The sequence below is a fragment of the Tigriopus californicus genome, chromosome 2, assembly GCF_007210705.1.
Source record: "Tigriopus californicus strain San Diego chromosome 2, Tcal_SD_v2.1, whole genome shotgun sequence".
NCBI classification, from domain to species: Eukaryota; Metazoa; Arthropoda; class Copepoda; order Harpacticoida; family Harpacticidae; genus Tigriopus; species Tigriopus californicus.
Genome location: NC_081441.1, coordinates 7,463,937 through 7,479,042, shown reverse-complemented (window position 1 = coordinate 7,479,042; position 15,106 = coordinate 7,463,937). Strand labels below are relative to the sequence as shown.

Sequence of the window (15,106 nt, the reverse complement as noted above, 5' to 3'; positions counted from 1 at the left end):
CCGTTAAAACCAGTTTGAAACGCCAATTTTGCATCACTGGCATTGGCAGGCAAGTTTGTTTGCTGGTACCAACGCTTGCCTAAATGTCCGAATAGGTAAGTGGAGCTCAAAGCTTGAAAAGATCACTAACAAAAGTAATACAGTCCAAATGAGAAAGGTCTGTTAACTCGATGCATTTGGAATATCATATATTCGGCCATTCTTGCCGCCTGTTGGTGTGCTCCTCGCTCAAGCACGTGCATAATTGACCGAAGAAAATAGGTCATGTTGGGGGTTTCTTTTGAACTTATTTCAGAACAAAGGTTTCTAAGGGCTGTCGTAAATTCAACTTGAACTATTAATGTATTTGGAGCCATGTCACGTTTTGATCCAAAATCATGGCAGTTCATGTCGGTTGCCAAAATCGTAACTGACAAATGAAATTCTTAGAAACAGAAAAGTATCGTCCTTACAGAGTTCGTGAAGGTGTATTGTGGTCTGTAGCATTTAATTGAGAGGTACTCATTCAATGAAATAGATTAGATTCAAAAAATAAATTCTATTGACTGCAAAAATGGTCTAATAAGCTGTCGTGATTTCAGTTTTGATATCTCTGAACTACATGTACTTTTGGGATTAGGATGATCTGTTTGCAATTTTGAGGTTTGGGGCTCATTTTGAGATTCACTGACCGTAGAGACTTCACAAGCTTATTTTGAGATGTCCTTCAAGCCTACGAGAATCCCGCTTTGTTAGAACAATGATGCGCTTCTCTCTTCTTGTCCGTCTCCTCCATTACTTAACCTGTTTCCCTCTGCATGCAGGCATGCGTTTGAAGTGTCTCGCTGTGGGTTCTACTATAGACTGACGTTTATTCACGTAGATGACCAGGGTTACCACACGTTGTTCATATCGGGCGTTAATGGTCTGTCATGGTGAGACTTAACGAATCTTTTAAATATGTTTTTACAACATCAAACTCGCATTCAAAAGTAGATTCAAGATGCCTAGAAGTTCACTGTGCTGGCCAAAAAAACTGAAGCCTTTGAGAGCCTTTGGTCTTCATTGTTTTGATGCGGTTTTTGACCGATGGAATCAAATCCCTTGCCTTGGCTTTAAATTTTGACACCACTTGGAATATCTCATCGAAATCTAGGTCTAGGGACTGACAAGTCAACCTTGTAACATCCTTATCGTCTTCTTGATATCGCTGAATGAAATTTAGCTAAACATTACTATTATTTGATGCTTTTGGCGATGGTTAGTGGTGCAGTAATTGGAAAGAAGCTAATGCGCATCATATCTGACCGAAATAAACCCTTGGTTGTAACATTGGGACATTGAAGCACGAAAAGAAGATGACGCCACCATCGAATTTTGAGGGTCATTCGTACTTTTGAGGCTTAGCAGTTCTACCTTAAGGAATTAAATTAGGGTTTAAGTTCTTCTATCCATGAAAAAAATTGGTTCATGTTGAATTGCGTTTTAACAAATTGTCACATTTTTACTCACTAACATGCTGAAAAATACTTTTTAATCAAAAAAAGCGATTTTGGGGACATAATTTGCCTAAATTGATTTTTTTATTTTTGCAAAAGATTTCTTTAAGCCTTAGAAAAGTTTCTAATCTAATAATATTGCGTATTATATCTTGTTTATTTCAGTACCTCTACTGTACGTGCTTTCTTGAAAAGTACCCCAGTGACCTCACAAAATTTGTGCTGAAATCATCAGACGGCTGCTCACTCGTACCTTTGGAGACGCCAGTCTTGATTGACTCTTTGAAAGCAAGCTCATTTATCAAAGAACCAAAGTGACGTGCTCTTTTCATGAGGAAAGGACTTTAAAATCATAATGTAATGATACGACCGTATAAAACGTTATTGATGTTCTTCAAAGTAAGCTTCAAGCATACAGATAATGATAATCAGTGGTTACTAGGTCTTATCTTTATTAAAAGCCTGAGCTGAAAATGACCACTTTTGAGCGTTTACTCAGCTTGATTCGACAATTTTCCGTCCATTAATGATCTCGTCTTTTTTTTATCCAATTCCAGTTACTACTCAAATTGTTCTGTCATTAGATTCTCTCTTTTCCATAATTTCTCCCAATCTAGTTATTGATTTTGCAACTCAGGTCTTAAGCAAGATGTTCTATGAGCCGTTAAGATGATACTTTTCATTCACTCAGCAGAAGAAATGCTTCAATGATCGGAATAGAAGCAGTCACATTATCGATCACGTCTCGTGCATCTTAAAAGTTCGACAAGTTAAATTTCTCAGATTAATTGTCAAGCATTATAATTTTTCTATGGTGGTGTTAATAATTGGTGGACGCTAGGGACCATGAAATAAATCTTGTCTGGCCAGCGAAGATGGTCATCAAATCATTTAAATTTTCCGATAGGCAGTGTCGTGTCCAGTATCAGATTGTTTCTCCGTGTTTGATTGTGGTTAGCGTCTAAAAGTTTCCTCTGAAGAAAGGTCGTAAAGGAGAACCAAACTGGGAACCTTTCTCCAGGGTTAGGCTGAGTCCAATCAGTCGTTTATAATCTTAAGCATCAAACGTTAGAAATATATGACTTCGACATATGAAAGGCCAAACAAAAGCAAACATATTTGCCACTTATTGGCCACTTTTCCAACTTCTTCGACCTTTTTCCCCACCATTCGAAACATTACATTTCTTCTTCCATGTCCATTGTTTCCTTCCGCCTGCTTTTTTATTCCTTTTGTTTACGCTTTTCGGGTGTTTCCTCATTTTCTTGGTTCTCTTGTTTCAGACATTCTTGATATACGTATTTTGTCTTCCCTTTTCTTTATTCTTCTAGTTTTATGAAGAATAACTATATAAAGGTCAAACCCCCAGAAAAGTTTAATCATAGTTTTAGCTAAATAAAGACATGGAAAAATCACTTTGTCTTGGTTAAACTCGCAATAACAAATAATGCGTAGCAATAAATCCAAGCATCATCCGTCGATGTTTCATTGCTACTTACTTTCAGTACAAAGATGATTGTCATGAGAATCCTGGGAAACTTGGATTTATATCGCAATTCGAAGTACTCGTAAATGGACACCACTTGGAGCCGATAGAGGACCGGAATCCACAATTCTGCGGCCAAAACGACTCCGACGCCAGTTCCGAAGATCATAAGGTAAAACTGTGTCCCGTACGTGTACATCTCACTTGGGATGCCGAGGATCATGTAAGCCGAATTAAAAGAGGCACACAAGGAAATGGCCATTGGGATCACCCCGATTGAATGCCCACCCATGAGATATTCTTCGTTGTTGCCACTGGATTTGATAGCATGATAGATGCCGATCCCGAAGGAGGCCACGATCATGGCCGCAAACACCACATAATCCACCCATGAGAACTCCAAGTCCAGAGGCATTATCAATGTAAATCCAGAGAAGTGAGGAATGATTTTGAAATAAGAGAGCGATTGATCTGCTTCTCCTCAAACAGTTGATTACCAATTCAACGACACTCCAAGGATCACTCTAGAGTACAATATATAATCTCTTCGTTCTTTCTTGAGAGTCAGGCAAAACTTGTGTTCGACAAATATTCACTCCCCGGGCTGAATCAAACAGGGTGTTTCTGCTACTGGACATTGACACCAAACGTGCTTTGTCATGAGTAGCTCTGAGATTCATGATTTCATTACCCTCCTGGTTCTGGGCATCGTTTCAGACCAGGACAACCACAACCAGATCGTCAACCTAACCTACCCTTGGCTGTTAAGTTGAGACCACCCTGGCACTTGAGAATCCAGGGAATACGCACAACATCTCTACCTTGGGCTCATGTGTGTGTGTGTGTGTATGTGTATTGTGTGCTCACTAGTTGGTTGGTAGACCATGGCGTACGTGATGTACCTACATACAAGGCTTATACAACACACTGTAAAGAGCGTTGGATTGCTTTGTAGCACCTTTATAAGTATATTCACGGCAGAGCACATGTGCTGAACATGAAGACGTGGAGTATCAATACAANNNATACTTTAAGAGCACGCTCAGAATAATTTGATGAGGATCTCTGAGGAACCAAACCCACCAAACTTCGAAAAAGTGCAAGCACTTACATGGCATGGAGGATCGATCTACTACCTTAGAGCACGCGTATTTTCGTATTTTACATCAAATAAAAGTTCCGCCCACTCGGGACATTTCTAATCAGTCACGTTCTGCACTAAATAAAGATACGTTTATCGAGAGGAGAAGTAGGAAAAAAGTTCGTTATTAGAATTTTTTTCCCACCTTTTACACACAACCGAAATTGAAACCCTCGTTATTAGAAATTAATGAAAAATATGTCAAGAAATATCAACTTTCACCAAAAAGTCAAAAAAAGGATTGCAAGGCTCACTCACAATCCAAACTTTGGCCAATGGAACCAAGCCTTACACTTTGTCCTTCTTTTTTGGAGCGACTGACCTATCACGAATATCAATTCACATTTTGTCACATGGTCTGTTTTCTCGAAGTTTAGTAATCATGAATAACTTACGAAATCCCGTAAAGAACGTTCGCTAAAGTTCAATCTCATAAACGGCACGTTGTCGAGGTCTTATTCTTTTAAGCGACAATTTCTCAAATTCCGAACACTAAAGGAGTTCAAGCTTCATTTAAAAAAAAGCCAACTAAATAAGTCATTGATTTTACATGATTTGCGTGAACATTCATATGAATTCTGCTTCTATCATTAAATCGACAAGTCATATAAAAATCAAATCAAAGGTCCTCGTGCGATCTGATATGTCTAAGATTTCAATCAGCGTAAAATTTTGTTTCAATTACATTTTCATAATTGGGACAATTGGCGGGCATTTCTTTCCTCTGAGATGTGTTTTACCATTATTGAGCACAAAATTTGACTAGCAGAAAAAGTGTTTAGGGAAGTTTGTAATGCACGTTTTCTAGATCTGTTTGTTTTGAAGCGCAGATAAAACTGTGATTACAATTTTTGAATGAAAAATGTCATTTGCATCTTCTGAAACGTAGTTTTTCCTAATTACGCTGAGCTCAAACCCGTAATTAAATTGTACAATCACTACTCTATGTGTTATGAGGCCATGAACGCATTCAAATTTTAAATTTTTTAAATCAAAATAAAACAAAAGCGAACAAGACACCAAGACAGGTGTTTTTGAATGCTGTTTTACCGAGGGAGGAATTCCTTCCCTAACACTATGTCATATTTAGCCGTTGAAGACAAAAAATTCCTTTTGTCTTCAAATATTTATGTCCATGGTAAGAAATTACAAAAGAGAATAGTTCCAACAATGGCATAGCCAGCAAAATAGATCCGGAAGAACTTGTTCTCAGATGTCGAGTCCCACCTCTCCTGGGTTACAATCGATTTCCATGGATGTTCCAAATTGGCGGGGGTCTCCAATTGGAGCGCCACCTGGTGTTTAGTTAAGTCCGTCAGAGGCAATGGGCGGACGTATGAGGGCGTGGTCAAGAGGGCTGCCAACCAATACAAGACAGGGGAGCTAGAACATATCATGCGTGTGGATATTTGCACGTGGACGCAAAAGAGGCAAAACATGGAGAGGGCAGTCACATGCACGATATAGACAAAGCACTCTCGAGGGAGGATCCGAGATTTGTAGGTATCTTGGGGTGGGACCTTTTGCGCGGGATCCAGGGCAAAGTAAGTCAAGCCCAAGTAGGAACTGTAAAATTGATGGCACTTGAAGAATCTGATGGCTTGCGTGCCAATGATGTAAAAAAGCGGAAATGCCAGGAAGAAATTCGGGATTTGTTTAAATTGGAAGTATCGTAGAAATCCGACATTCCAGTAATGAGACTGGACATAAGAATAGGGAACTGGGATGCTTCCGTGACACCAGACCGATGGATCAGCATCAGGCATTTTTAAATGGTGGATTTGACCGTACTCCTCAATGTTCTCGCCAAAATCCATCCGAGGTTTGGTCACACCGCAATATTCTGTGAAGGCATACCATTGGAACAACAAGAAGGGTAGAAGTGACATAAACGCACTACAAAGGCAGGGTACGGCTCCATCTCCGATGATGTTGACTATTGTCTCGGACATCTCGGCCCGGCCCAATTGCTTCAATCTCCGATGAATGACTAGTTCTCGTGCAATTACTTTGACACCCTTGTAAGCAGCAAAGCCCAAATTTAACAAGGCATTCGATCGAACCCCCGTGGAAAGAGCCAAAAGAATGCCCATTTGAAAAGTGAAGGCCCGCTCAACTTTGAGCATCACATAGAACGACAACAAGGCGTGAAGTGACTCGGAATAGGCCGCCGTGAAAAAGATACTGGCCGGGTTGATGCAAAAGAACAATGCAGCTCGATAAGCCAATCTCTCGTCTTTGAGCACTTTACGAGACAGCTCCAGAAGCACTAGCGTGGCCAAGACGAAGAAGAGCACATTCACTGCCACGGCTCCCAATTTGAGGGCGCTCGAGAAATGAATCAAACCGTAGTCCACTTGAGTCCAATAAATGATTTCGGCCGCAACACGGACACACGCCGGATAGAGAGGAAAGAAGGCCAGGGTGTTTTCGTACGTGTAACCACTGTTGGCAATGTGCAGGAAGTATTGTCCATCCCAACGGGTGAGTCCGTCGGTCAGAGTGTCGACCACGAAATCCGGCCAGGATGTGGACCCATTCCTGGATGGAGAGTAGGTCCATTGAAACACGCCTGCATCGTGATCCGGAATGACTAGATTGGCAAGCACAGAAAGAACAATGACGAAGAGTCTAGAATAGAGAGCCAAGAGTGCGATTTTTGTGCGAATGAGATCCATGATCCCTAGGGAGGAAAGAAAGAGAACAACGGGTTAGTTGTGCTTCTAGAGTGAGCTAGGAGTTAGTAAGAACAAGATGAAGGAAAACCAAGGGTAGATAGAATCGAACGAAAAACCGGAAACAAGTCATTGACATTTATTCCAAATTAAGTGTTCTTCTACCGCTTGTTGATCTTTAAAGCGAGGCCATGCTTATTTTTGGGTCCAACATTTGCGGATGAGGGTGACAGAGTGGACGCTGAGGGTGATACTGCTGCCTTAGACAAGGCAGATGGATTGGACGAACTGACACCTTCAACGGATGGTCTGGGAGTATTGGAATCACCCGTGTGAGCTTTGGGCTCTCCATTCCATTCTGGATCATCAGGATCTTCCTCTTCTTCACCCTCCTTCCAATCTGGGTCATCTTCTTCGAGGATGAACTCCTCCTCGTCGTCGTCTTCCTCTACACTGGGAGATTGAGAGGTGTCAGCCTTTTCTTGGGAATCCTGGTCGATCCCGGTCGAGTTAGAAAAGTTCGGCCGCTTCTCACCAGAGCCTTTGGATAATACGTCCCCATCATCAACAGCAGCCCTACCTGAGACATGATTACTACTAAAATTACTCCCAGACTCGACGACCACCGGCATTTCCGCTCCCATTCTTTCGATGTCTTGCTCGGAGAGGGGAAATACTCGGGCCTCGAAAGGAATCACGTCCATTCGATCTGGAACCGAGATCAAGTGAGTGTCCAAAGTGGGAGTAGTACATCTGGATGATTGCGTGTCCTCGCTTGGATTGCGGTCACGTGACTTGGTAGCCGAAGACGTTCGGCGTCGATTACGAATGCTGGCCGCCATATTCACTTGAGGCGTGGAGGGGGTGGATGACGGAACTTGACTTAATTCATCGGTACTTATTGGTGACGATGGCCGAGTGGACACTTCTAGGGTGGTGTCCATGGGAGTTCCGGGGGACATGGGATGGTCCGGTGTGTTGTAGCCACTGCTGGCCGCTCCGCCACCTTCTGTTCGAACGCTATCTTGCCGACGAGTGCGGGTTCTCTGGCCTCCCGTGGATTTAAATACCGAGGTCTGCCAACGCTTCCTCTCTTCAACCTCAGCTCGGGCGTGACGAGTTTCAAAGCACATTTCGGTGATGTCCTCGTCCGAAAGCTGAGATTCCTTGAGGGGTTTATTGGGAGGAGACGTTGAGGTTGGCATGCTTGCTGGAGCTGAGGAGACAGCCACTGGAGTAGAGGGGGCTGACGGAGGAACCGTGGATTTGGCACTCTTCTTTTTCGGCGTTCCTTCCTCGGGAAGGGGATTGATCATCTCCGATTCTCGATCCACAGCCCTCCAGGTGGGGGTAAGGATCTCTTTGTACTTGAGTCGTTCAACTCGTGTCGAGGCGGCAATAGAGTATGGAATGACAATGTTATCGATGTCGAAAGCGGTTTCTCGTTTCCTTCGAATGATATCGGCCCATTGTTGATTGCTGGCGTGAGATGGATGTGATAAAGGAGAGGGAACCGGAGAAGTGTCCATTCCATCACTGTCACTGTTCAAGTCGTTGATGGTCAACCCGCGGTCGTCCAGAACATGATGCACACTCAAGGACTTCCGTCGCTTGGTCTTTACTTTTAAGATGTTCTTGTTGAGTTTTTTGGATTTCTTGTTCCGTTTCTTGGCTACCTCCGAATCTCCACCGTTTTCACCACTAACGTCACCGCTCTTTTTCCTCTTTGTTTTCCTCTTCTTCATTAGCGCCAATGCTTCAGCACGATCTAAGTCGGCGGATTGAGAGGGCGTTTTCAACCAGGACTTGTCCTTCATCTTTTTCGCCATGAGCACGGATACAGGTACGTCTTCCGGGGTAGACAACACTTGATGGTAGGAATGGTCAAGTAGAGCTAGACATTGGCTTTCCTCTTGGGTGAGGGGGTCAGGTACATGGGCATGATGAACACGGCCGTAGCAGAGTGTGCACCAAAACAATGGATGGATACAGTCACATTGAACAGTGCTCTCTTTGGAAAGACGGTGAGGCACTTTGGGCAGATTGTACGTGGAAATAACGCGACGCTTCCGAATGTTTCTCAGGGGTCGGGTACGGGAGGCGCCCAAGGAGTTATCATCGTCGACACTTGTCACTACAGACTCGGGGAGAAAGGGTTCTTTGATAATAATCTTCCGACCAGTGGAATCCACTCGACTGTAATCCTTGGTCACCGGTTTACAGTTGAGTGGAACTTCATTGTCGGCAGATCGGGGTCCAGTCACCGGTTTCTTGGCGTGAGGAGGCCAAGAAACCACCGGATCGCCCAAGGTCACCAAGCCCTTACGCGCACGAATTTGTCGGTAGCATTCGGTTTGTTGACGAATACGGTATTCGAGATCGGAGATTTGAGCCGTCAGCCATGTCCACTTGCTGGCGATACTAGAACGATTGGACAGCCAATGCCATTTGGCTCGCTTCTTGATTGGGAGGTAGTGCGAATGGTTCTTGGAGTAGTTGTCGAACTCGTCACAACTTTCCCCGCCGGACGAGCTTTCAGTGGCCTCGGAATCATAATTCTGAATCAAATGCCTCAAATGACAATCCATTTGGCCCAAGATCTCATCGGCTTTTTGTTTGTCCTGACTTGGACCCGTTTCCACGTCACACTCATCGCCCACGTCTTCCTCTTTGACCTTGACCGGAGGCGGCACATCGGCCAACGGCTCGGAGGGCAACACAATCCCATCGGGCACTTGCACTTTAGCGGGCATAAACAACGGGTTAATGGTGGGAGGCAGACTGTTGACAAGGGAGGTGGGGGCCGGCGCTATGGGCGGCGTTAGCAACTTCTGTCCCGTGTGCCGCAGCCGCGACAACTCATCGGCAATCTGAGCCCCGAGCTTTTGCGTGCGTAAAAAATGCACCCGCCGAGTCAGATCTCGAAAGCGGGCCTCCAAATCCAATTGTCGCCCGCTCAGGACGCGATAACGCTCCTCCGCCAAGGCCACCTTATCTACCACGGGGGCCATCTTCTCGCCGTCATGGAAGTGGTGCGGATGGCCCTCGCCTTTGGCACTGAGATGACGCACTTTGGTAGCATCCGTCACGCTGGCTGTGCCACTCTCAAACTCGTCATCCAAGTCCGTGAAGACCTTCATCATCTCCTCTTCGGTAACCCTCTAGAATAGACAACGGCGAAAAAAGTAAGCTCGACGTTCCACCTTCACGTCCAAAGAGGCGACACACGCCCGTCTAAACTATGTTTGAAGCCAGACACGCCCGTGCGGCCCGTGCGGCCGTGACACTGTAGCTACACATAAGAGGCGAAAGAGAAAGAAACAGGGATGCGCTTTCAAGTGCAGTGAAATAGGAGACGGGACAAATAGCCAGGCAAACGGAGGAACAGAAGAAATGATCAGTGACCAGAGGCAGTCTACATTTTGCACCCAAAAAGGGGATAGCGGTAGGAAAATGTATTTGGGCCGGCATCAGTATTCTCCGGTTAGCTCTCAACAAAATCGTGGAGGGCTAATAAATTGCATCTATGAAGTCAAATTTGATACTCTCTCAACAACAAAAGGTAGGCGGTAGTTATTGTAGGTATTGTGACATTGAAGCAGGGAAGGAAGATGATGTCACCATCAAATTTTGAGAGGTCACTCATAGTTTTGAGCCTTAATAGCTCAGTCAAGGGATCAAATAATTGGATTCATTTATTGCATTGTTTCCGAGTCATCATTATGGTTACAAAAGTACAGGGAATGGTAAGCCCGGAGGTGTTCAATGCTTAGAAGACAGTTGAAGGTCATGGAGGGAATGGGGATGAAATTATTTTTTGGATCATGTGACATATTGATCTGCGTCTAAAGCCATCTTGAAGATGTTTTGTCATCTGATTGGGTCAAGAGGGATCTGAAAACTTGTACAGCCCCACCAGAAATATTAAGGAATGTTGGGCAAAAGATTTGTCTCTGATGTCACAAGGGGTAGCTGATTGAAGAGAGGTAGTCAGAGACCAGAAAACCCTTTGCTAAATTTTAGGGCTAACAGTCTGCTCACAGTAATAGTTTGAAGCCAGGATCTGAGATCTAAATTAGAGCTCCCATTCATAAGGAAATGATTCCTATAGCATTGCAATGATATAAATTGTCAGATTTATTCATTAATATGCATAAAAAGAATTGCGTGTCAAAAAGCTGTTTTTGGACTTCATTTTCCTACTGCAAACGTTTCTCTTTAAGAGGTTGTGAAACCTTAGAAAAGATATTTGTCTAACATTGCGGGTTATGTCCTGTTTTTACCTTACTTTTTGAGTACCATTACAGACACACCATTACATTACCGCTATCAGTAACTGAATATTTTTTTGCCCTGTCCTTGCCATTACATTGTTCTATTTTAAATGCTGCAGATGGGATGAAATATATAGTCACTGGAGACTGCATCTAAGGTTATCAATTTACGCATTCTGTGACATGGCATTACATGTTGCATGATAAATGTAACCCTGATCTTCCAATCAAACCACTGGTATACTTGCCTTGTCCTAGTTTTTCTCTTTTCAAACTATGAAGAAGACAAAAAAAAATCTCAATTTTTTTGATAAAATTGAAAATATATTGTTACCATAAGCCTGTAATCCTGAACCTTGGGGTACCCTTGCACCCCTGTATATTTGTCATTTTTTCAAGGTCTTATACAATAGAGGTTCAAAATAATTTGTATCAAACTTTCTTCTGCAATATTTTCTGCAAAAGTAACAGTATTAGTACAAGCAACGCATTGCTTTTTTATAGAAAGAAACAGTTCCTTTTTGGCTTGATTTTACACCAGTTTTCTAACCAATACAGGGAATGCAATTCCCAGTGCTGTTAAAATGAATTTCTTATCTCTTTGCTTATTGGCCTGTCCACAAGTTAGAGTTGGCAGACCTACCTTGCCCTTGAGTGCAGGGTTGATCTGAAATGCTAATTAAGAATTTTTCCAGGCGTTACTTGAAAGCTGCCAACAGATCAACAACACCTGCGTATTCCTTATGGATATTAGAGGAAAGTAAATTAAACCATGAAGGAGCCTGAGACGGAAGAGAGTTAGACTTTATTGTTCTAACTAGCCTGGATTCACAAGGGCTTGAAGGTGCTCTCAAAATGTATGTTAAGCCTCTACAGTCACTGCAATTGACCCTAGAACCTGGGTCGGGACAAAGTACATGAATACTTTTGAAAATGTATCATATCAGATACCTTCTCTGAATACTATACAATCCCAACCTTTCTCTCTCAATACAAGAGCATTCTCATACCGTCAATGTTCCTGGAAAACGTCTTTGGACCTGCTTGAGCTTTTGCAAACCTGCTGAACTAATTGGCTCCCAAATGGGCAAGGGATATTCAAGATACAGCTAGACAATTGACTTGTACAGAGGTAGCATGGTGATGCTATCTCAGGACCTAATCATGCAATATATGCAAACACATGTTTGAAAAGCTTTGCCAACTTTCAACTGGATATGCTCATCAAACTTTCCATTATCTTGGAGGACTATGCCTAAATCCTTCATGGGCCAGACTTGGCCAATATCTTTCCCTCCAATCTACAAGTGAATTGTTCAAAGACTAAATATCTGTGACATTTGCCATAGAGAACCCTGCCTTGGATCCCAATAGCATGAAGTCTGTTCAACAAAACTCATGACCTTCTGTTTCAGAGGCCTTGGCAAAATCAAAACAGACATTGATGAACTTGTGTCTCTCTCGTTCCTCATCAAATGTTCTATATGTTCAATGAGTTGGGTAACAATGCCAAATGCACTCAGAAGTCCGAACCCATGCTGATTGTGAGGAAGGACATCATGAACTAAAAGAATCTCTTCGAGTTTGCACTTCATTATCTACTCAAACACCTTAAAAATGTTCACATTGGGAGAAATTGGCCTATGATTACTTGTCTCCTGCTGTAATGAACTAAGGAACAAGAGACGTAGTCACACCTCAGCCCTGATTTAAACCAATGTAGTTACTTGTTAATATTCGAACTGTTAAAGCCCTAGCATTGACAAACAAGTTCCTGCGCACCTAGTAAGTGAAGATACATTTGAACTTCAAATTAACAAATCTTGATTTAACGATAAATTTTTATTGAATGACAATTTTGTTGCTGAACAAAAGCTAGTACCCAGACTACTAACACATTTGCAGCTCTAATAGTACTTCATCAAGCAAAAGGAAACACAAAAGATTGTCTAGTCACAGGAGAATACAGGATTTGCATTAGATATCAAAGAAATTATTTTTGAAAACTGGTCACAGACTATCATTTTCTCCTCCCCGCCACTTGCCCTCGCCTCCTCCAACTATTCTTCCAGCTACCACGTACAAGATGGCATATTTGTAGTCAGTAGGCGGAGCGGCGTCGCCTCCTATCTTTCGTCCTTGTCTAGAGCTGGATTCTTCGATGATCAGATTAGCCGTACCGTCTCACCAGGGAGACAGACAACCGACACGGTGGTTGAAAAGCCTTGCTTAAGCTTCACAGGAATCTCGTTAACTTTTAGGGATAAAAAGCGTTTACATGGAGCAATAATTCATTGACGGGATATGATCAATGGTGCTCCAAATGCTCTTGCAAGACATAAAAAAACTACTAAGGTGGATTTGCGTATTTCTCTCAAAATTTGATATGGCTTTTTCACCACCGTGGTGAGGCGGGTTCGACGACACGAGAAGCGACGACTGTACCCAAGAATCCAGCTTATCTTAGAGAATTACCTCTTCTTTGTCATCCCGAGCACTTTCAGGCAATTGGGAACCGGTGGCTGTCGGCGTCACGCCACCACCTTCCATCGGACTGTTCCCCCGGGGTTCATCCGCCACCTGCCCGCCACCCAATCCGGACACGGGCCGAGCCAAATGCGTAGAATTCGACGAACTGCTCGACATCTCGGCAACCCTCGAGCGGACACTGCTCGGGGTGAGGCAGCGCACGCCGACTCTACTTGAAGTAGATCCGGCGAGCACGGAGCGGCCAATGATGCATATGACGAACGAAGGGCCAATAAAGGCGAAATGACCAGCGGATTCTTGGAAGCCCGAAGCGGCGAGTGACTTGTAATGCCTTGCACTTGATTGGGCTTCAGACCTGGAAGCAAGGAGGGCGGAGGGTTAAAGGGTGAGACCGATGGGGTTAATTTAAATCTTGCTTTGATTTTCCGGAGGATGTTTCGTTTTCTGTTTCGTGTTTGTTAAAAGAAGAGAAGGAGAAAAAGAAGCTCAAACTAAATAGGGATGGAATTGGACTTTTCCTCGGGCTCGCACACAGCTCGAGTCATGCTGAAAGTTTTGTTTTGTTTGTTTTTTTCATGGGCTTTTCTAATCGCTAGAGGCAATGTAATCCCCAGTACTATTAGAATGAAAGGTTACATTTCGTGTCTTTTGTACCTTAAATCAATATCAATTTTGTCTACCAACAAATTTGGGAAATCGTGGGTTTTAGGGGACCTGGAAAACGCTTTGGCTCGCCTGTACATCTCTGAAGGAAGAGAACACAGCTTATTGACTCTTTCCTGCCTTTTCACAACTCAGACAATGTGTTTGATAGTGTTTCCATGCCGAGGTATCAATCAGTCTTGATCATCTTGCCATTGAGGGAGCAAGGCCTAGAGAGTATGATGCACACTAGCCAGGCAGACTTGTTTTCAGAGCAAATGGGTGACAACTGAACTGCTAATAGGGTATCGTTTCTAATTGTAGAGGCGTTGCTTTCAATGAGCTGGAGATGCACTGTTCTAGTTGCCTAGTCAGTTGCAGTAAAAAACACAACAAACTTGATCTTTACTCTTGATGTTTTTTCCTCTAGATATTACTAGAGTGGGGTGGCTGAAAGTATAGAAAGTTATGTTTTTAAGAGGTTTAGATTATTCATAACCAATAAATGTTAGCTATGCATGCAAAAAAACTGAAAAAGCATTCTTAATCCAACAAACTCATCTGCATTGAAATCTTTTAACATTTTGGTTGATCAAGGAATTTAAGATGACTGACAGACTTAGTGCTTGAATTTACACTTTTAAATGCAAATAAAGATTATTTCATCTACAACTTGAAGACTTGAATCACATGAACATCCACATATTCCTTTCGAATGATAAAAGAAATCTAAGTGAACCATAAGTAAAGCCCAAGAGATTAGGCAGGCTTTCTTTTTGCTCCACACATTGACACTTTAGTTTTGCATTTTAAAAAGCTTGGCCACTCTGCTACTTAAAGCCTCGAGTCGAAAAAGCTCGAGAAATTAAGTCGTGACTCATCACTACTGGCTAGTGCTTGGCCATCTCAGCGCCCACCAA

The 15,106-nt window shown here is 43.0% G+C and overlaps 3 protein-coding genes across 3 annotated transcripts in view; all 3 read right to left on the bottom strand.

Moving 5' to 3' along the window:
- LOC131893097 (sodium-coupled monocarboxylate transporter 2-like) overlaps positions 1-3,980 on the bottom strand; it is an 8,289-nt gene extending 4,309 nt beyond the window's left edge. The window contains exon 1 of the mRNA XM_059243037.1: positions 2,978-3,980. Coding sequence (XP_059099020.1) covers positions 2,978-3,379 — 402 coding nt within the window. The 5' untranslated portion in view covers positions 3,380-3,980. The remainder of the gene's footprint in view (positions 1-2,977) is intronic.
- Positions 3,981-5,232: 1,252 nt separating this feature from the next.
- Positions 5,233-6,783, bottom strand: LOC131892653 (GPI mannosyltransferase 2-like). The gene has a single exon (XM_059242474.1). It carries the CDS (start codon positions 6,781-6,783, stop codon positions 5,233-5,235), a length of 1,551 nt encoding a protein of 516 aa, XP_059098457.1.
- Positions 6,784-6,788: 5 nt separating this feature from the next.
- LOC131893087 (KAT8 regulatory NSL complex subunit 1-like) lies at positions 6,789-14,302 on the bottom strand. The gene is made up of 3 exons (XM_059243026.1): positions 14,199-14,302; positions 13,530-13,899; positions 6,789-9,941 (listed from the first exon to the last, which is right to left on the bottom strand). The coding sequence occupies exons 1-3, from the start codon at positions 14,285-14,287 to the stop codon at positions 6,942-6,944; spliced, it is 3,459 nt and encodes a 1,152-aa protein (XP_059099009.1). The 5' UTR covers positions 14,288-14,302; the 3' UTR covers positions 6,789-6,941.
- Between the last annotated feature and the right edge of the window lie 804 nt (positions 14,303-15,106).

Bases quoted from the DNA above. Each gene is read 5' to 3' on its own strand.
- LOC131893087 (XM_059243026.1), bottom strand. From the start codon at position 14,287: ATGTACAGGCGAGCCAAAGCGTTTTCCAGGTCCCCTAAAACCCACGAT. The intron at 13,900-14,198 runs GTACAAAAGACA...CCTTGCTTCCAG, and splicing joins AAAATTGATATTGATTTAAG to GTCTGAAGCCCAATCAAGTG. The intron at 9,942-13,529 runs GTAATTCTCTAA...TGTCTATTCTAG, and splicing joins CTCGGGATGACAAAGAAGAG to AGGGTTACCGAAGAGGAGAT.
- LOC131892653 (XM_059242474.1), bottom strand. From the start codon at position 6,783: ATGGATCTCATTCGCACAAAAATCGCACTCTTGGCTCTCTATTCTAGA.